General features: G+C 39.2%; 2 protein-coding genes across 2 annotated transcripts in view; both read left to right on the forward strand.

Annotated features, from left to right (window-relative positions):
• The first annotated feature begins 1,945 nt into the window (after window positions 1-1,945).
• LOC134618376 (zinc finger protein 501-like) lies at window positions 1,946-5,876 on the forward strand. The gene is made up of 3 exons (XM_063463743.1): window positions 1,946-1,977; window positions 3,220-3,483; window positions 4,516-5,876. The coding sequence occupies exon 3, from the start codon at window positions 4,704-4,706 to the stop codon at window positions 5,874-5,876; it is 1,173 nt and encodes a 390-aa protein (XP_063319813.1). The 5' UTR covers window positions 1,946-1,977; window positions 3,220-3,483; window positions 4,516-4,703.
• A 3,916-nt stretch (window positions 5,877-9,792) lies between these two features.
• The window catches only part of LOC134618430 (PAN2-PAN3 deadenylation complex catalytic subunit PAN2-like), a 93,749-nt gene continuing 81,268 nt past the window's right edge, over window positions 9,793-22,273 (forward strand). Inside the window, exons 1-22 of the mRNA XM_063463815.1 lie at window positions 9,793-9,986; window positions 13,555-13,654; window positions 14,004-14,231; window positions 14,329-14,498; window positions 14,587-14,704; window positions 14,826-14,903; window positions 14,981-15,236; window positions 15,373-15,661; window positions 15,871-15,988; window positions 16,093-16,203; window positions 16,333-16,452; window positions 16,551-16,679; window positions 16,805-17,004; window positions 17,130-17,272; window positions 17,450-17,556; window positions 17,653-17,751; window positions 17,857-17,985; window positions 18,245-18,382; window positions 18,465-18,524; window positions 18,615-18,863; window positions 19,113-19,256; window positions 19,355-19,534. Coding sequence (XP_063319885.1) covers window positions 9,793-9,986; window positions 13,555-13,654; window positions 14,004-14,231; window positions 14,329-14,498; window positions 14,587-14,704; window positions 14,826-14,903; window positions 14,981-15,236; window positions 15,373-15,661; window positions 15,871-15,988; window positions 16,093-16,203; window positions 16,333-16,452; window positions 16,551-16,679; window positions 16,805-17,004; window positions 17,130-17,272; window positions 17,450-17,556; window positions 17,653-17,751; window positions 17,857-17,985; window positions 18,245-18,382; window positions 18,465-18,524; window positions 18,615-18,863; window positions 19,113-19,256; window positions 19,355-19,534 — 3,360 coding nt within the window. The remainder of the gene's footprint in view (window positions 9,987-13,554; window positions 13,655-14,003; window positions 14,232-14,328; window positions 14,499-14,586; window positions 14,705-14,825; window positions 14,904-14,980; window positions 15,237-15,372; window positions 15,662-15,870; window positions 15,989-16,092; window positions 16,204-16,332; window positions 16,453-16,550; window positions 16,680-16,804; window positions 17,005-17,129; window positions 17,273-17,449; window positions 17,557-17,652; window positions 17,752-17,856; window positions 17,986-18,244; window positions 18,383-18,464; window positions 18,525-18,614; window positions 18,864-19,112; window positions 19,257-19,354; window positions 19,535-22,273) is intronic.

Below are 22,273 nucleotides of genomic sequence, written 5' to 3' on the forward strand. Positions count from 1 at the left end.
AACAATGGGCTGGGCTGCAGTTACATCGTAAGATTTTAAAAACTGAGCTTTAAAATGAATGGTGGTAATGAAACCGAGAGAGGCCGACAGTGATCACTGACTGTTTTTAGGTGCTTGTTCAGATTAAATAAAACAAAATACAAAGGATTAAAACATGTTAAACGCACAACAGCCTTAATAAATGCAGAGTAGCTTATATCAAATATGACATTAACACAATGCCAATATTAACAAAACTAATAAGGGTAGGCCAAGTGTTATGACCCGGCTTGGGGTCGTGGGAGGTAACATAAACGAGCCCATCACAAGGGAGGTCAATATAAGAAAAGGGTTTATTACAAACACACAGAACTGAAAACTGTTAGTGTAGCTCACAGCGAATCACTAGGCAATTAAACAACACAAAACAACTCTCACACGTTCAAATACAAATGAAAACTAGCCACTCAGGTAGAAACACATCTCAAGGCTACTCAGGCAGAATTCCAACGCTTAACCCGAGTAAGGCAAGGCGGGGTCAAAGACAGAGGCAAGTGGGACAACCTGCACGCTCAGTCCAAAAACATAGTCTCCCCCTGAGTGAAGGATCCTCAGGCTTTCGTTGCCACAGTGAACACAGTTAGTCGCTTCATTGGTCCCTGGATCACCACAAATCCCCAGGCAATCAATGGTCTATGAGGACTGGCACATTAAAATCTACATGCAGGTGGGCGGGCACGAGTCCCCAGCCAGCCAATCGTCTGTGAGTCCTGGCACGCTTGGATTTCTTTACAGGATGGCCAGCCACTTCCTCCGAGGCCAGGGGCCTTAATACCAAGTTATTTTAAAAAAAGAAAAAAAAAAGTAAATTCAGCAAAGCTTGAAAAATAAAACTGAAAACTAGAATAAAAAATAAAATCAAATATCCATCAAGATCTTTACAACCAACAACATAAAATTTATCTTAATTGGATAGCGTAATTCAAATAAATAACCCCTAAAGCCCTGCCTAATGAGAAACCTGAAGCAGGGTCATTTGCATACTAACAGTGATTGGATGTTTAGCTCGGGGGAGGGTCACTGCTGTGTGAGCCTGCGCACAAACAGAGCACAGAGGGAAAGAGCGAGGGAAAGAGCGAACGAGAGGTGAAACCTATAATCTCATGTGTGCCTTTTCCAGTGGATTTTTCAACTACTGTAGTAAATCTTGTCCATGTTCAGTTTGTGGGTAATCTATTAATTTCTTTCTCAACTTCTAAAAGAAAACAGATTAACCTGATTTTTAGATACTAACAGTCTCTTCTCTGGGGATCAGAATGGGTTTCATAAAGAAAGGGATGATGGATAGTTTATTATGTTTGGAATCAGAAATCAGGAAAGCTCAAACAAATAAGGAAATGATGAAAGCTGTCTTCTTTAATACAGGCATACAACGTGTTATGGAAAACATTAAACCCAGAAATCTAGGCGTAAATGGAAAATTGTACTATTGAATTATAAGACTGATGAAAGAATATAATTATACTTGTCTTCCCTGCTATTCTCCTGTTCACACTCCAGTCCAGAAGGTGGGATAAATGCATCGGTAAGCTGATATGTCAAACGCCATCAAGCCCCAAAAAAGAAGGGAGTAGGACAGCACTACTGTGGTAGAGGAGCAGTGTGTATGCAGACATAGCTGCTGCTGATGAAGCGGACTGAACTTAGAGAAGAGACAGAAGCTAAAGTATTGATCCCGTCAAGTTAGTGTGGATCTGATACCATTATCAACATCTGTGTCACTTCTATTGATGCTTGTATCGATCCGCCCAGCCTCAGTTGAAGCAGCAATGGGTTCAGTACAGTATCTGAGAGAGTTCATCAAGGACAGACTAACTGCTGTTTGTGAAGAAATCTTCTCAGAGGTTCAAAAAACCATCATCCAGTATGAGGAGGAGATCAACCGTCTACACAGACAGGATATCAACCGGAAACCTGACAGAAACTCACACATCATAGGTATGGACATGTTTTTAACAATGTGCTGTTGAAGTTCAGATTCTTCAGTGTGATTAGCTTTACTAGAATATGTTAAACTGGGTATCCTTCTCTCACCCCAACCGGTCGCAGCAGATGGCCCCGCCCCTCCCTGAGTCTGGTTCTGCCGGAGGTTTCTTCCTGTTAAAAGGGAGTTTTTCCTTCCCACTGTCGCCAAAGTGCTCGCTCATAGGGGGTCATGTGATTGTTGGATTTTTCTCTGTATTTGTTATTGTAGAATCTACTGTACAATATAAAGCGCCTTGAGGCGACTGTTGTTGTGATTTGGCGCTATATAAATAAATAAATTGAATTTATCAGTGCTGTAGTTCAATGTTCAGTGATGGACTATGTTGAACTGGTGCAGGTCAACATAGTCAAATGTAGGTTTTAATGTAGGTTTTAATACATTTTAATTCATTTATTTATTAACCTTTTTTCTCTAACAGATTCCAATGTTGAGTACATCAGGCATTAGTGTTTTAGATCAGGGGTGTCAAACTCAAATACTCAGTGGGCCAAAATTCAAAACTGGAACAAAGTCGCGGGCTAACATTAATATTTATTAAAAAAAATCTTCCTCCAGATATAAGAATTAATCTTTTCTTATGGACTCAAACAAGTTTTGCTGAAAAACTGAATATGGAACAAGCAAAGCTTAATACTAAACAATATATATATTAGCTGTATAATACCAGTAGGCCAGCTCTAATAGTAATTTGGTATGGCTTCGCGGGCCAAATGTAATTAGGCTGCGGGCCAAATTTGGCCCGCGGGCCAGAGTTTGACACCTATGTTTTAGATCATCTGTAAACACTGAGACTGTGCAGTAAAGATATAGTTAGATGTCAGCGGAATACACATTTAACAAGTTGTTAACAGCCTTCTCTGAAGTTGAAGTGAAACTTCATTTTAAAAATGATTTTACACACTGATGTTTTCATGGTGGTCACATTGCAGTTTAGTTTGGTGAATTTTGTGTCTTTGCTCACAGTGAGGATCCTTGCTGTGAATGTGCACAACTATTTCCCTGAGCTTTTGTGTGTGTGTGTGTTTGTGTGTGGCTCATGATGGGTCATATGATAGGCTGATCACAATTTCTTGGGTTTTGATTCATGCTTTTAAAAATATTAGTTTTTATATCACTAAATATATATATATATATATATAGTTCTTGTATCACACAATAGTGATTATTGTTCTTGTGTTTCTTTATTCCTCAAGACCTCCCAAAACAACATGACTGTAAGGAAGAGGAGGATCTGGATGAGCAGCAGGTCTGTAACCAGGAGAGGAACTCCAGTCTGGACCAAGAGGACCCAGACACTCCACAGATTAAAGAGGAAAAGGAGGAACTCGGCAGCAGTCAGAAGGGAGAGAAGCTTGGGCTGAAGCAGGAGGCCGAAGGCATTATTGTCTGGACTGATAAAAAGCAGCTCAGACTGCTGGAGACCATCTGGAAACCTGTGATAAAGTTACACAGAATAGGTATGTTACACTGTGTTGATTTAATAAAAGTGAATAAAACTCACAGACAGCACAGTGGACCAGTGGTTAGCACTGTTGCCTCACAGCAACAAGGTCCTACTCTACCAAGTAGCCAGGCCTTTCTGTGTGGCGTTTGCATGTTCTCCCCTTGTTCACTCTCCAGAGACATACAGACAGCCGGGTTAGGTTAGTTGGTGATTTTAAATTGCTCATAGGTGTGAATGTGAGTGTGAATAGTTGTCTGTGTTTCTGTGTTGACCCTCTGACAGACTGGTGAACTGTCCGAGAATTGAAGGTCAAAAAGTAATAAGCAACATGAATGAATCTCTTCAGCCTGATTTTCTGTTCTTTACTTAAACACATTTCCACCATTAACTTGTGCAAAACGGTGAAAATTAGTGCGTAAAAATTCACCAGAATGAAAGACGTGAAACATCTGAGTTTCAAATTTCCACTCACTGGTCAGACAAAATCTACACAGAGACACAAAGTCAACAACACAAGTTTAATTTTGTTCTGTTATCAGTTAAAGAATTATGTTTCCTCTGCAGCATGGAAATGGTAAATTTGAACAGTTTACAGGTCTGGGTAATATGAATAAATATTTCTATTCTGTTTTGGAAAATATGAAATTCAGAGTTTCCAAAGTTAAATTTGTTAGACAAGAAGAGTGTTTTCATGGCATTTTAAGCACAGCCAAAACGTTTACTACTGTGTAAGAGAGCTCTTCCCCAGCATGCCTTCTTGTAACTGTAGCTAATTCAGACATCCACGTTCATTTAACAAAAGACAACATCTATTTATTTTATATATCACAGACATAAGAAGCTGAACTTTGATCTTTGCTAATAAGAGTGTCAGAACTAAACATTTGCATCAGTGCCCAAATAATTTGTCACGTTTGTACACTTAAATTTCAGTGGTATATGTGAGCAACAGGCTCACTATGTAGAGACCTGCTAATGGTTCAGACCAGTAAATATTTTCTCAAATGTTTGTTTTGCTATAATTTTTTCCCCTTTGTGTATTCAGATGTCCTACAGCAGCATGCTTTTGAGGAAGAGGTGGTTCTTACAGACCAGCACGTCTTTAACCAGGAGAGGAACTCCAGTCTGGACCAGGAGAAACCAGAGAATCCACAGATTAAAGAGGAACAGGAGGAACTCTGCAGCAGTCAGAAGGGAGAGCAGCTTGGACTGAAGCAGGAGGCTGATACCTTCATGGTGACACCCGCTTATGAGGAAAGTGCCTACAGTAAACCAGAACCAAACAGTGAGCAGCTCCTTTCTCACAGCTCTCCTGAAGCAGAGACCCGAGATAATGAAGAAAGTCAGCATGTGGACTCAGGAACTACTAGAAATACAGAGCTGAATAAGAGACGTCACAGTCAGAGAGTAGACAACCTACCTGTGTCATCGAGTAACTGTAGAACGGACACAAAGAACAAGTCTGTACAATGTGAGGTGTGTGGAAAAACTTTACAGGATAAATACAATATGATTACACATCTAAGAGTTCACACAGGTGAAAAGCCGTATTCCTGTAGCACCTGTGGGAAAAGATTTGCTGACTTATCAACATTCAAAAAACACAAGAGAATTCACAAAGGTGAGAAGCCATATTCTTGTGACACCTGTGGGAAAACATTTGCTACTTCATCAGAAGTCAAAAAACACATGAAAAGTCACACAGGTGAGAAGCCGTACCCTTGTAGCACCTGTGAGAAAAGATTTGCTACCTCATCGAAGGTCAAAAGACACATGAGAATTCACACAGGTGAAAAGCCGTATTCTTGTAGCACCTGTGAGAAAAGATTTGCTACCTCATCAAAGGTCAAAAGACACATGAGAATTCACACAGGTGAGAAACCATATCCTTGTAGCACCTGTGGGAAAAGTTTTGCAACCTCATCAGCATTCAAAACACACACGAGAATTCACACAGGTGAGAAGCCGTATCCTTGTTGCGCCTGTGAGAAAAGATTTACTCAATCAACAACATTAAAAACACACATGAGAATTCACACAGGTGAAAAACCGTATCCTTGTAGCACCTGTGGGAAAAGTTTTGCTGACTTATCAACATTCAAAAAGCACATGAGAATTCACACAGGTGAAAAACCATACTCTTGTAGCACCTGTGAGAAAAGATTTGCTACCTCATCAAAGGTCAAAAGACACATGAGAATTCACACAGGTGAAAAACCGTATCCTTGTAGCACCTGTGGGAAAAGTTTTGCTGACTTATCAACGTTCAAAAAGCACATGAGAATTCACACAGGTGAAAAACCATACTCTTGTAGCACCTGTGAGAAAAGATTTGCTACCTCATCAAAGGTCAAAAGACACATGAGAATTCACACAGGTGAAAAACCGTATCCTTGTAGCACCTGAGGGAAAAGTTTTGCTGACTTATCAACATTCAAAAAACACACGAGAATTCACACAGGTGAAAAACCATATTCTTGTAGCACCTGTGAGAAAAGATTTGCTACCTCATCAAAGATCAAAAGACACATAAGAAATTCACACAGGTGAGAAACCATATCCTTGTAGCACCTGTGGGAACAGTTTTGCAAACTCATCAGCATTCAAAACACACACGAGAATTCACACAGGTGAGAAGCCGTATTCTTGTAGCACCTGTGGGAAAAGTTTTACTCAATTATCAACATTCAAAACACGCACGAGAATTCACACAGGTGAAAAACTATATTCTTGTAGCACCAGTGGGAAAAGATTTGTCGAGAGGAACAAATTAAAGAAGCACATGAGAATTCATACTGTTTAAAATGTTAATACTTATAAAATGTGGGACCGCTGTGAGTCATCGCTGAACACCTGAGTGAAAAGATGGTCCATATTCAATCATTATTTTTCTATCCAGAGCAGTAAAGAACTCTCAGCATTGTTTTTTCAGTTTATTACGTTATTCTATTAATTGTTTCAGGGAAACTCTGATCTTACATTTCATGAAAGTTAGAGTTCTTCGTGCTCCTGTTCTATTGGTTCATTGTTTAGCTCTGTTCATTAGTATTGCTTTATACACTATAATAGCACAAATGGACCAAAAACCAGTCCAAATCTTCTGGGTAATAATTTTAATCCTTTGGTCAAGTGAGTTTTTGCCACAATAAAAATGAACAAAAATGAGCAACAGTCAAGAATTGTGTTTATTCTTGTAAGGGAGCAAAAGTATGAAATACAAAGTTTCATGCTTGAAGGGGGAAGTCCCCAGTACATTTTGTCAGTCCCACCCTTTTTTTGCCTTAAAACTGTCACACAATAGCGCTTTTCCTTCTAGGGGCTTCTCACAGGGACAGTTATGAGTGTGTGTGCACTATAATGAGCAGATAAAATATTTTTGAAATCTGGGCGTATTTCCAGGCACTAAGTGTATTCTTGACTATCATACAGCTCCCACAATTAGAACATTGCATAACATTTTTTTTCCATCAGTTTTCAAATCCAAAAAATACATTGTAGCTGCAGTGATTCCTTAATTAGTCAATGATTGGAGTTCAATTCAGCTGGGAAATATTAACTGCTGTCTTTGAGAAGTAGTGTTTTTAACACAGGAAACATAAAAAGAAAATATGAGAGAGAAAAGATGGACGTTCAGCTTTAGAACTTTTCTGCTCTGGTTCAAAAACGTCCTCCTGTTGGAGCAGTTTAACTGCAGCAAACCAAAGGTGAACACGGTGCACACGGGCAGAAAATAGATTTGTTTGTTAAAGTCACAACCTTTGGTTTAAAGTTCACTAGGAAACTGAAGTTCCTGGTTTATTGGAAACCACAGTATATATTAACCACAACCAAGTACTTTATTGACAGATATGACAGTGAACAGTGAGAAAATATACATAACACTGTTTTGTTATATTTTTGCATGTATCAGAGACCTGATTAAATACTGCATAGGTCAGTATAAAGATTTCAATGTGTTGGTGACTGCATAAAACACAAGTTAACACCAGAGAATAAAAGGATATAGTTTAGCTAGCAATCATTTTTGCAAGCCAGAATTTTATAGTTAGCTAATTTAGTTGGCCAATTTACCAGCCAGACAAGCCCTGGGAGTTTTTGTGTTTCGATAACATTAGCAAGAAAGGCAGCAGCTCAGTGCTGGTTTTGATCGCCGAAACCAAATGAAGGTTCCTCCATTATTCAAATTCCTACTGATGCTAAATAGAGTTGACCCTGATAGATAAATTCCATGACTGTTCCCTTTCATGATTGAGTGATATTGGTTTTTGGTGTCTTCTCCCTGTCGTATGATGCAGGTAGAGCTGTACATTTTAGTTAGAACATGGTTTATCATCTTTAGGTTGAAACTAACTTGCTAAATTCATGTGAACTTCTAACTCCACTGAACTTGGTGAAGTCCTTATTGTAACACCTCTGAGAACAGCTGCACATTGAAAGACCATTTTTAACTCTCAGAGGTGCCTCAGTCGGTTTGACTGTGGGGACTGAAGGAGCATCTGGATCTGGAAACTTCTAACAACATCAAACAACTTCAGACAGGACAACAAATCTTTCAGCCAGGTATTGCCCCTTGGAGAGCATAAGAAAGAATGCAGCTGTAAGACACTTCTGTGTCAGCTTCACTATTAAAACCCTAAAACACATCCATCTTTAATACGATCTATTATTGTTACCGATATAATGCCTGAAGCAAGAGAATCACTTGCATTTTAAATGAAGCAAATGTGAAAATCAACCATAAATTAAATTATATAATAAAACAGTATCTAAAAAGAGCTTCTTGCATTATTTTAATAATCAAGATCAGCGCCTCTTAAAACTTAGAAAGAGAAATTTAAGACCAAACCACATCAACACAGACAAATTCAGCGTTTATTCTGATCTCAATGCAGCTCCTACAAGCAAATATAAAGTTTTCAATCCAGCTACTGATTAAAGTGAATAAAATTTGTCATTATCAAACTTGTTGCAAAGCACTTGACAGCAGTCAGACACTTTTCTTTTTCCCTGCCATGTTTTCTTTACAGCCCAGGTTTTACCGCTCAGGAAAAATAACTGTAAGGGGAAGCCTTTGTTACTCAGTGAGAAGTCAAGACCAGGGTTATTTTTTAAGCTCATTTAAAATACCTGCTGTACAGGCTATAAAAAATGCCCATTTATGATCACTATATCAACAAACATGCACAGAAATACACAATAAAAACATAACACTCAATAAAACATCAGATAAAACAGCTGAAACAGCTAAAGCTGAAAGCCAGTCAGAATAAACTGATTTCTAAAAGAGTCTTAAAATGATCAGACCGCTCTTATGTTAATCGGGGAGGTTATCCTAAAGATTAGTGGCGGCCACCAAAAAGACTCTGCCACCATGTTCACTAGATACTAGACATATTTCTTTGGCTGAATGTGATTGTGCTGCTGATTTTATTGCGTCTTAGTGAGCTGGATGTTTCACAGATGTGCTGAACAGGCTCACTTTGACTTAAGCTACCACTGTACTGATTCTTTGGTAAGTGTTGTGTTTCCAGGTGCTGAATTGTACTATATGCTGTTTAGCCAACAGAAATCTGAATTTAATTAAAAATACACTTAATGACAAGAGATACTTGACTGTTGATTTGGTTTACCATTAATAATCCTGGAAGTTAGACGACCTCTGGAAGGTGGACTAACTTTAGATGAAAACCATTCTCAGGTCTCTCCACTTATGCTTATTTTTAACAGTGGACGTCTTTCAGGATCTCTCTCCACCAACCAACATGGAATCTACTGCCTTTATCAGATGCTGCTCTCCACATAGTTTCATTTACCTTTCATGTTAAAAGTGACCACTCCATGAGAACTATGAAATACTCTTCAGTGTGTAACACAAATTTCACTCTTGAATTGACAATGTGTAGTTTCATAAGCATTATATGTCTAAATGATGTAACACAGATACTCATTTTTTCTTGAGCCACAAGCATGTCTGCAAGAAAAATGTCATCTTCCCTTTCTCTCGCTGAGCAGGCATTTCAACTCTACTAAAAGAATATGTAAATGCATACCACCAGCGGACCTGATCAAAACCAGGTTTAACCAAGTGGAACACAAAATAAATCTTCAGAAGTTTTCATATTTAATGTGAAACTTCTGAAGATAAATTAGGAAGATAAATGAAAAAGACCAAACAACAGATGCAGGGCAGGCAAAGGCACTTCCATGCTCACGAACAAGAGAGTGCAAGGTGAAGATAAGGGTTATTTGAAATCAGCAAGGCTTCCAGAAGAGCTTGTGAAAGAGAGACTGAGAGAGAAAGAAAGGAGAATTATTCCTGATCATGTCCACAGGCCTCAACATCCAGGGAGAAACCCATGACAGCACGGAGGACTCATGCACGGCCCTGAAGCTTTACAGGAAGTACCTGGAGCTGTATCAGGAAGGAGGGAATCATTACGTAACGAAGGTGCTCTACGAAGTCTACGACAAAGGCTTCCAGCTGAACTGGAAAGTCCCGGATTCGGACATGAGATTGTCCGTCTGAGTGGACTGAATGCACTCTCCTTCCATCCACAGGTGCTGCTGTGCTTCCCTCTGTGATGGGACTGTGAGCAACACCATGACCTGAAGATGCTCGGGCTGCTTATTCTGTATCATATTTTATAGTTATTTGCTTTGAGTCAGTGAGTCAGTTGTTTTTATCATATCTAAATGTAAGCTTTTTATATCAGAGAGGTTTACGGGGGGTGATCATTCAAAATATGAATTTGAAGCATTTTTGTTTAAAAAAAGAAAAAGACAAAATTGTTGCATGTAAATGACGGCATCCTGAGCACTGTAAAATGTTTGTTGTTTGATACCAGGAAGTGGAGAATGTGCATGAATCCATGAAAATCTTGATTAAAACAGATTCCAACCACAATTCAATTTTTTTCTCCAGCTTCTGTGAAATCTGTTGCACTGTTCATGTTCCAGCTAACTTTTTGTAGCTTTCTTAGAATTCAGATCCATTTTGAATCTTTTAAAAGCTGTTATTTCTCTTCTGTAAATGACACATTTAACATGTTTGAAAAAAGTGTCCTCAATATTTCATCTTGAGATCTTTAAAATGCCCTAACTGGTAAGGACTGTGCTTCAAGTGCAGCATTTACATCCACCACCTTTGAAAAGTAGTAACTATACTTGATTAGACGTGCTTCATTTAATAAATCTTTAAGTCACATTTGAAAGATATTTTGATATAATGGTGCCCTCTGCTGGATGATCTGCACACTCTTACCGTTTCCACAGTTGTTTTTAAAGGTTTATGACATTATTTTCATTGTTTTTCAGCTTGTTTTAAAAAGAGCAGTAGCTTGCCGCATTTAAGGGCGTAACATGTACACCGTGATATCACTTTTGGCGCAGCTCCATTTGGGAACCATAAAATGAAATTGTTTGAGCTCCTTGTCTGGTCTTACCAACAACTCTATAAGTAAAACCAAACATACAGTTAGTAATGATCCAGGAGATATGTTAAAAATCTACACAACACAATGGATTTCAATGTTCCATGAAAGAATGTGTAAATCTACACAGAGTATAGTGATCCTGTTCAGCTGGATATGAGGAGGTCAGGGATGAATGTGTTGTGTAGTCTCAATAATATTAAAGCAATAGTGTAATCACAATACTGATAACTGGGAGGTTTAAAAACGAGCTATTACAGTCTCAGAAATATTGTAATATCGAAAATAATACTAAAATAAATTATACAATTTTCATTCAATATGTGGCGAGTAAGACAATGAAGACCTTTGAACCAATTCAAGGCTCCAAAATCAACAAATTCTGTGAGAGAGAGGAAGCATTTTTTCAGGGGTGCCAGAGTATTGTTTAAACTTATTTTGGTAAAAGATTCTCTCTGAAAACAGTGTGACAGTTCAGATAAATCAGAGGATGCTGCAGGAGAATCAACACGGTTTTCTATAAGGATGAGCTCGCCTGTTAGAAATGGTTGGGACCAATGACTGTACAGTCATTGGTTGGGACTGACACCAAAGACACCAACTTAAGTTGCGCGTGTAGCAATGTAACTGCGTGAAAGGTTGAACTGATTGTTAACATTCATCAGATCACAGATCAGGTTCTGTCAAACCAGCAAGTAAAAACATTTTTGAGACACTAGAGGATGTTACCTTTCAGAGGTCCTACAGATGCATTATTTATGGGTCTTAAAGTTTTTCTGAGGGTTTTCTTTTGGGTTGTGCAAACATACTAAATGTAATTGATAAATATAAGTAATTAGCCAGTAAATGACTTGGCAATGTTCATGTAATACAAATATATGTATTTTTTTTTTCCTGGATGGCAGCCATTTTTAAAAACAAGATGGCAGCTGCAGTGTAAGTCAGACTGTGAAATAAAAGATCAAAGAAGACTTAAACAGTATTTAAATATTCAGGCTTTTTCAACATTTAGAAAAAATGTGTTTGAAATTCAAACTAATCTGCTGTACAGCTTCTCTAACTCTGCTGCCACAAGGACAGATACAGGAAGTCTTTCAAACCACATGAAATAAATCTTTTAAGTATTTGTTTTATTTTATTTCAGGAGCAAAAGATGTTTTAGAAAAAATGGGACAAACTGTTGTTTAATTTTAGGGTTGGTGTGGTCCTGAGAATCGTTGAGCTTGTCTTTGTTTTTAGGGTCACAGGTTTCAAGCTGGTAATCGAGGTGTGAATCAAAAAGGGTCAAATGAGCCCCTCCTGGTCTCCGACAAGCCTGCCCCATAAAGGACTTGTTCTTTTGTTTCGGCCCAATTCATGTCTGTGGATCTTTTCTTTGTTTGTAACACTAAACATGTTAAAAGCTGAATTAAGGCTACACAGGGTTTATTTCCTCGCCTGATGAGTTAAATTTTTTGCTAAAAAAGTTAAAAAGCTTAAATTTTCATGTTCTGTTGCTGTGACACAGGTGAGTGGGTCAAATATGAAACAGGAAGTTGACCCAGAAAAGCACAGGCTGAGGAAAATGACTTAAGCTTCTTTATTGTAAGATCAGAAACTTGTTATAGCTAGTTTGTGTATGTATGTGTATGCATGTGTAATGTATATATAGACACGTGTGTGTGTGTGTGTGTGTGTGTGTGTGTGTGTGTGTGTGTGTGTGTGTGTGTGATTTACATTGCTGTGCTTGAGAGCCACCATCTACCGGAACCAAATTCCTTGTATTTGTCTGCACATATACTTGGCCAATAAACACGATTCTGATTCTGATTCTGATTTGTTGAATAAACCACTGATGGAAACAGAAATATGATGAAATCAATAAAAGTGCTCATTTTTGTGTTTTTGGATGTTGGTTGTCATTTATTTTATTCACACAAATACAGTTTGGACAAGTGCTAATGGTCCTTTGTTAATTAAAACCAAACAATCACCATTCCAAGGTTAATCAATACCACTGAAACAGATAACAGACAATAGCTGAAACTATCTTTAATCAACAGTCAACTATCAGCTTCAATTGAACTGACTTAACCAATGAGGGCATCAAATTTGGATTATATGGTTTCAGCTAGGGCTAAACCAAAAGTTGTATTTTTCATTGAGAGGATGAGAAAATAAAGCCTGTAAAGTTTAAAACTTTAATTTTATTTAATCAGTGTTGAACTCTGAGATTAATCCAGTCAACTTTTATTTTAATTGTTACTGAAATGTTGAATTCACCGCTGACGATAATATTTTTCATTTATATGGATCCATTTCCACAACTTTTTGATCACCACTTCAGAACAATAATTACCTGACTACACAGGATCAAGACTGAACTCTGACATTAATCCAGTGAATTTTAACAACAGTCACACTAAAGGACTATTTAATTTATTAAATCATGGTTAGTTTGTTACAATATGTGTAACATAACTGTCGTCCAACATGCAGCAGATTTGTTGGAGAAGCTCAGAAGAATCAAACTCAACATCTGGTGCATCTCGGACACCAAGGAATTTGGTGCTTTTGATGACCTGTTGACGACGGCTGTTAATCAAGGTGTGGATTAAGCGTGCTAAACGAGGTCCTCCTAGTCTGATCAAACTCAGTATCTTTGTGCTATTCAGAAACAACACGCTCAGGCAAAAACTGGGTCAACCCCCCACTGACACCTTAAATGAGCTTAATGAGGACACGATGCCCACGTCTCCCAAAGAATTCACACCTGTATTCATGTAAACTCAGCCACACCCACTTTGATTCAGACCCTGAAACCTGTGAGCCTAACGTTGAATACAGGGACAGTCAACGACTCTTAGGACCGCCTTGAATCCCAGTGGAGGTTAAATGCCCGGCTCTCTCCATCAGACTTTAGATCTGGACTCCAGTTTTCTTCATTTCAAGAGATCAGGATTAAACCTGCAAGTACTACTATTTACAGAAGTTGCTGTTCCTCTGCAGGCGGATTTAGCTGAAGAAGATTTTTGAAGCTCTCAACACAAGATTAGGTGAATACTGGGCCAGCCATCACAGCACTATGAACTCTCCTCACTGGACTCCTCACTGGTCTCCTCAGTGGACTCCTGGGGTACTGGAGCCCTCCATGAACTCATATCTGAATCCAAACCTCCACCAAGATGTGGGAATGAACACACAGGAGCTGGCTGTGACCGTTCCTAAGCCTGTGCACGTAAGGAAGGGGATGTTTTCTGAGCTGCACAGTAAAGTTTCAGAAGCTGGCATCCCCGTCACTGCAACACATTTTGACCTGCAGCGGGAAATGCTCTGGATGGGAAACTACACAGTAAGAGCCAAAATGATGCTTCGGCAGATTTTGTTTCTTCTACATTCACCTTAAACGTTGCACTCTGTAATATTTTATATTTGTGCTCTTCTCTTAGGGTCATGTAAAATCCTTCCTTGGACCTACGATGGCACGCTACTCTTCTTTCCAAGTGCACGCAACTGATGCCATCAGACACATGCAGAGTTTGGACACAGGCATGCTGTTCCTTTCTAAATGCAACCTCAGATGTTACACTCGTGGAGGCCTCGTCATGTTTGATTATCGGTAAGTGTTACATTGACTTTTGATGACCTGAAGCTGTGAAATTATTCCTTATGTTATTGAATTAATGGCCATTTTTGGTGCTTTGCAGGATGGAAGAAGGAGCTGACATGCACAGTCTCCTCATGACTGATAACATGCTGCTCATGGGGGGATTACAAAACTATGTGGTTGAAGTTGACTTGAATACACTTCAAGAAACTCAAAAAGTAAGACACCAGGCTTATGTTTATCAAAATCCACAACTATCTATGCTTACACCACTGGCACATCATACAACTGACTTCACAGCGAGTGTCTGACTGTCTGCTGTCTTGATTGTCCTTCCAGTTCACAGTGGAGGCACCTGGAGTGACAATAATGCGTCAGACCAATCGTTTCTTCTTCTTTGGGCACCCTTCTGGCAAAGTAAGTCTCACCTGATTGCATCAGTTTGATGAGGTTTGGTTTATATCTCTCTAACACTGACCATCTCTTGATAACAGGTGACCCTTCGAGACTTACGTACCTTTAGGACGCATGGTTTTGACACATTTCCTGGCGGCCTGTCAGACTTTGATGTTCACGGAAACCTTTTGGCTGTGAGTGGGTTCTCCAGCCGAGGGCTGAATGAACGTTTCGTCATGGTGTATGACCTCCGCATGACGCGAGCTGCAACCCCCCTTTGGATGCATGTGGATCCCTTCTTCGTGCGCTTCATTCCTACCTACACGTCACGGCTCGCAATCATCTCACAGACAGGTATGAAGCTGGCTTCAGGTTTTCTGTAGCATAGTCTTACTGTTTTTAGTATGTTTGGCCAATAAATGTGACACACAATTTATTTGTGTGCTTTGTGGCTTTGCTATAACTGCCTGCATTCTGTGTCTTTTTCCAGGTGAGGGTCAGTTCTGTGAGCCCACTGGCCTCGCCAACGTGGCGGATATTTTTCACGTCAACACAAACGGCCAGTTTCTCACAAGTTTTGAGGTCTCATCCAGCAAACGAGCCTTAGCCTTTGGAGATTCGGGGGGATGTGTGCGTCTCTGGTCCGATACTCGGGACATTATGTTTAACGTCTACTCCAGAGAGCCCTGCATTGTGGATGCACTGCCTCAGCTGGCCTGGAATCATAACCTGCAGCCCTGCTCTCCCATCCCCACTGTCCAGGCTACACCCAGCTCAAGGTAACACAATCACTAACGAGACTGAAGAGTTTGCATTAGAGCATTCATAAATATTGTTGTCAGATCCAATAAAAGTTTGTAAGATAATGTTGAGTCTTCCCCAGTTGATATAAATGGTTTGGTCAATATTTTAAAAGCAGTTCTCAAAATGAGAGTCTCATGTAGTTTCCATTAAAGGTTTCCATCTAAAACATGTTTCTTTTCAACAGATGGGCTCCTGGGATGGAGCCAGAAATCCCACAAACTATTGAAACTGTTGGCTTCAACAGTTATGTGGAAAATCCTTACGCCTGCCCCTGTAACCAGGTATGTAAAAAACTTGTTGCTGTTTTAAACGGTCACTTTTACAATATTGTAATAAATTTACAAAAAAAATTAAACCCATCTCCACGTGGTGTATTTTAAGTTTTTTTCCTGTTTGTTGTTTGCAGGTCCCTGCAAATGAAGAAGGGTCACCTGGTTATTACAACCACGTCCCTGAATCTCCAACAGAGAGTGATGAAGAGCCGCTCCTTCACACTGTTCCAGAAAAGTACAGAAAGGTTGGACTTGCTATGTTTTACCCTGGTGTTCATAGAGATACAGTTAAATATGATATGTAACAATTTATAGAGTGTTGCTACAGGCTTTGATTTCCAAAACGTGATGAAGATGTGTTTGTTGTGCTTCAGGTGACAATTAAATACTCTAAACGTGGACGGGAAGATTTTGACTTCAAACATTACAACAGGACGTTGTTTGCTGGCCTGGAGCCGCAGATTCCCAACGCCTACTGTAACTGCATGATCCAGGTAAGAAGCTGAAGATTCACAATGTGTTTGGTACATTTTAGTGTTAATATGAGACAATTTATAAAACTTTCTATGTGGCTTTTATGTTTGCATCTTAGGTGTTATATTTCCTGGAGCCAGTTCGCTGCCTTGTTCAGAATCATTTGTGCCACAAGGAGTTTTGTTTGGCTTGTGAACTCGGCTTCCTCTTCCACATGCTGGATTTGTCACAAGGAGATCCATGTCAGGTAAGTTTCTTCCTTCTTTTAGCCACAAGCAAATTTTCAATCTATTTGGGATTGCAAGGCTCTTACATTGAAACCTCATTTTGTTGTAACTGCCCAAAGTAACCTCTAATGTCTTCTTCCTTAAGGCCAGCAACTTCCTCAGAGCACTTCGAAACATCCCTGAAGCCAAAGAGATGGGCCTGATCCTCTCAAACTGTGAGGAGACGACAGGAACAGTCGAGCTAGGTCGCTTAATCCAGAGATGGAATCACTTCATCCTCTACCAGCTCTTCCAGGAGACACAGGAGCAGGAGGATCCACGGGCCCAAAGGACGACCAGGAGCAGGTAAAACACTTCGTTGTTGACCTGCAGTCTTACTGGATGCTGTCCCAGTCTTGTCATTAAGTTTGTTTATAAATGCAGAGTTTTCCTTCTGGTTTCTGAAATTGTGATTTGTGTTTGTGTTGCAGTTCTCTGGGCTCCAATGGCGACTCTGTCATTAGAGAGCTGTTTTGTTCTGAAGTTGAGAACCGCAGCCTGTGTCTCTGTGGCATAGAAACAGTCCACTCCTCCCTCATGTCGCTGTTCAACATGCATTACCCCGACTCTCAAGGTGAGTCTGAGAGCACTGAGAGCATGGATATCTGCACTGTGAATTACTCTGTCTTTGAAGCTTGAACTATTAATGATTACATAACGGTTTGAATGAATTTAGTTTTTGAATGAGCAGAGGGAAATATCTGCTTGACCTGATGTATACACTGATATTGATTGTACTTTGACACTTCAGGAAAAAGAATAAGGGAGTATGACTTTGCTGAGATCCTGAAGAAAAGCATCTGCCTGCAGCAGAGATCTCACACATGGTGTGGAAACTGTGACAAGTATCAGCCCACAGTGAGTTACAGCTTTCATTCACTCATAATGACAAATCATTTATGGTTGATTGTTACCTGTTGTGCAGGGTAATCATTTCTTTGTGTTACACTGTAGGTGCAGACTCACAACATTCGACGTCTCCCAGATGTTTTGGTCATAAACTGTGAGGTGAACAGCATCAAAGAGGCCGAATTCTGGAAGGTTCAGGCCGAGGTAAGCAACTGATTCACCGTGTTTAAATACAGTTAAAAGAAACAAAGAAACTAATGATTTAGCTGTTCATTATTTACATGATTGTCCATGTTTATGTTTTTATAGTACGCCTTCAACAAATTCATGCAGAAGACAGATCAGGATCAGCATCATGTGTGGATCCCCGCCACTCTCAAGATGTCCCTCAGCAAAAGTCAGAGACTGGAGATCAGCAGCTGGCCTGAGGGCGAGGAGGTGAGGACTTTAGATTTTCAGCTGATCTTTGCACTTGAAGAAATAATTTGAGTAACTTATTATCACCAAGTTAAAATTTGACTTCAAAACAAATCCACATTTCCAGGAGCAATATTAAAACATTATTACGCTAATCTGAAGCATTATAGATATTGAACTATAGGTTGGTTTTAGTGTTTTTGTTTAACACATGAATTTCTCAACTTTTGTGAAATGAAAGTTTATTTTACCTTTTATTTTGCATTTTCTCTGTTACTAGTTAAGTGTTGCTGAAGAGGCGGAGGGAGCTTCTCTGTATGACTTGGTGGTCATGGTGCCGCACATCCTGGATGCTGGCACAGGTGGTAATCTGGTCGCACACATCAAAGTGGGTGAGACCTACCATCAAAGAAAAGAGGTGAGTGACACTTAGATAAGAAAAGTTCTGCTGACTACAAAAAGTTTAATTTTTAACATTCAAAATCATTTTATTATTTCAGGGAGTCTCTCGCCAACAGTGGTACCTCTTCAATGACTTCCTCATTGAGCCGATTGAGAAGGTAAGGATCCTAGATAAGATTCCTGGTTGTTTACTCATGCTAACCTTAATGCGTGCAGTCGTTTAAAAATGTTTCTCCTTTTGTTTTCAGGCTGAGGCTGCACAGTTTGATGTGAGCTGGAAAGTGCCAGCCATCCTGTGTTACACCAAGAGAAACTACCACAACAAATACGACCTCCGCAGTGAGTGTCAGCACAATCAGTCTGAAGTCAAATCTGATTTACATCGGACTCAGAAGCAGAGCAAGACAGAAGCCACTTTCATCCCACTCACAGTCAGTGAGATGCCGCGGGCTGGTGACCTGGTGGGGCTGGACGCTGAGTTTGTAAAGCTCAGTGAGGTAAGTCTGGCTATGATGCCATCATTTATTATAATATAGGATTAAAATCTATTTAAATATTCCTAATATATATATATATATATATATATATATATATATATATATATATATATATATATATATATATATATATATATATACATATATATATATATATATATATATATATATATATATATATTCAGTAGTTCAGCTAATCTGACTCATGCATTTAAAACAAATTTGACCCCTGCATGTGTGCGTCTGCAGGAGGAAGCAGTGCTGCACAGTGACGGCACCAAATCGACCATTAAGCCCAGTCAGATGTCTGTGGCCAGGATCACCTGTGTGAGGGGTCAGGGACCCAACGAGGGGGTCCCCTTCATCGATGACTACATCTCCACTCAGGAGCAGGTGAGAAGCTGCAGAGAGAAAAGACCACGATGACCTAAAAGAATGAATATATAATGTTTCAAGGATCCACCCGCTAACTTGTCAATTTGTTCTTTCAGGTGGTAGACTATTTGACACAATACTCTGGAATCAAACCTGGAGACCTGGATGCCACAGTATCCTCTAAGCACGTGACCACACTGAAGTCAACCTACCTGAAGCTACGCTTCCTCATCGACGCAGGAGTTCGCTTCGTCGGCCACGGCCTGCAGAATGACTTTCGTGTCATTAATTTAGTGGTACGTTATTTCTCCAGTTTTAAATTTCAAATTAGTTCAAAAAGTTTAAAGATGTGATTTTGTTTAGATGTGCTGTAATTATAATTTTTGTTTTTTTAATTTTCTGTTTCTTAAGGTTCCCAAAGATCAAGTTATCGACACTGTCCACCTCTTCCGATTGCCCTACAAGAGGATGATTTCTCTGAAATTTCTTGCTTGGTATTTTCTTGGTAAGTTAGTAGAAATAAAAAAACAGAATCAAATCCAAATAATCCAAATATGAGTCTGTAATCAAATTAAATCACATTATTACTGTGAGAGGGATTAGGATCCAAACTGGATAATCCACTCATATTACCGTCAGTATTAAGTTAAGTATTCAGTATTAAGTCAGTATAGTTCATGATGTTTTAGTTGCCATGAAACCCAACTTGGAATTAAATCTGAAGACTAAAGTATTAAGAGACTTTTTTGAGTTCATGCACTAAAGCTAGTGTTAATTCCTCATATCCACACTGTAATCTGAAGCTGAACACTTTCATTTTAATCATTCCTGACCTTTTTTTCATGTCCACAGGCCTCACCATCCAGGGAGAAACCCACGACAGCACGGAGGACTCATGCACGGCCCTGAAGCTTTACAGGAAGTACCTGGAGCTGTATCAGGAAGGAGGGAATCATTACGTGACGAAGGTGCTCTACGAACTCTACGACAAAGGCTTCCAGCTGAAATGGAAAGTCCCGGATTCAGACATGAGATTGTCCGTCTGAGTGAACTGAATGCACTCTCCTTCCATCCACAGGTGCTGCTGTGCTTCCCTCTGTGATGGGACTGTGAGCAACACCATGACCTGAAGATGCTCGGGCTGCTTATTCTGTATCATACTTTATAGTTATTTTCTTTGAGTCAGTGACTCAGTTGTTTTTATCATATCTAAATGTAAGCTTTTTATATCAGAGAGGTTTACAGGGGGGAAAGTGATCTTTCAAAATATGAATTTGAAGCATTTTGGGTTTTTTTGTTTTGTTTTTTAAAAAGAAAAAGACAAAATTGTTGCATGTAAATGAAGTCATCCTGAGCACTGTAAAATGTTGTTTGATACCAGGAAGTGGAGAATGTGCATGAATCCATGAAAATCTTAATTAAAACAGATTCCAACCACAATTTTTTTCACCAGCTTCCTTGAAATCTGTTACACTGTTCATTTTCCAGCTGGCTTTTTGTAGCTTTCTTAGAATTCAGATCCATTTTGAATTTTTCAAAAGCTGTTATTTCTCTTCTGTAAATGACACATTTTACATGTTTGAAAAAAGTGTCCTCAATATTTCACCTCGAGATCTTTAAAAAGCCCTAACTGGTAAGGACTGTGCTTCAAGTGCAGCATTTACAGCCACCACCTTTGAAAAATAGTAACTATACTTTAATAGACGTGCTTCATTTAATAAATCTTTAAGACACATTTGAAAGATATTTTGATATAATGGTGCCCTCTGCTGGATGATCTGCACACTCTTACCGTTTCCACACAGTTGTTTTTGAAGGTTTATGACATTATTTTCATTGTTTTTCAGCTTGTTTTGTTTTGGGAACCATAAAATGAAATTGTTCGAGCTCCTTGTCTGGTCTTACCAACAACTCTACAAGTAAAACCAAACATACAGTTAGTAATGATCCAGGAGATATGTTAAAAAACTACACAACACAGTTGATTTCAATGTTCCATGAAAGAATGTGTAAATCTACACAGAGTATAGTAATCCTGTTCAGCTGGATATGAGGAGGTCAGGGATGAATGTGTTGTGTAGTCTCAATAATGTTAAAGCAATAGTGTAATCACAAAACTGATAACTATAACATCGAGTAAGTAAGTGCATGTATTCGGAAACATATACTTCAAAAATACTTTTATTGCACCATGTTCATTCACTCATGAGCTGCTGTAACGTGAATCAAATGGCTGAATTGCCAACTCAGCATGCAGTCAAGTTCTATAGTCTTGCTAATGACCTACTAGGTGTGTTGCAACAGGGACACATGGAAAAGTTGCAGGACAGCGGCCCTCGAGGACTGGGGTTTGAGACCCCTGCCGTATAGTGTTCATGCAGTTTTCTACCCCACAGTTACAGCATGTCTGACTGCCTGTTCAGCATATGCAAAAATATATGATGAGTTTAAGCATGTGATGACAAACATTACGGTGTTTGTCATCACATGTCACAGACATCTGGATGATCATTTGGAATAAAAAAGAAACTAAAAAGTTGTTACTTCATCTTTTACCTTTATTATAATTATTATTATTATCATTGTTCTTATTTTACATTTTTCATTGTTAGGCATTAGGTTTATTTTTAGTAGTCCTTTCCAACTTCTTTCCCTCTTCCATGTTACTGTGTCAGCTTGTCAGCATCTGTTTGGGGTTGGGAGTGGAACAGAAAGTAAGGAAATCCAAAGTGCCATTAAAACCAGGAGAGGTTCTTATATTTCAGAAGAAGGCATTAATTCAAAAGAAATGACCTTAATGCCATATTTTATTTAGGAACCCTAGAGAGCACTTTGAAAAATAACACATTCTTATAATTTCACCCTCAGATGAGCCAAGCTACGACTGTCAGGGAAGGTGATGTAGGTACAGAGCATGTGAGAGTGGTTTAGTTAATGTCTCTTGTCTAGATGAAGGCACAAGAGGGATCAATGGCAAGGCGTAGAGATTCAGTGTCTTCAGTCTTCAGTGGGCACTCCATTTCTGGCACAAAACA

The sequence above is a fragment of the Pelmatolapia mariae genome, linkage group LG20 (assembly GCF_036321145.2).
Source record: "Pelmatolapia mariae isolate MD_Pm_ZW linkage group LG20, Pm_UMD_F_2, whole genome shotgun sequence".
Classification (NCBI taxonomy): Eukaryota; Metazoa; Chordata; class Actinopteri; order Cichliformes; family Cichlidae; genus Pelmatolapia; species Pelmatolapia mariae.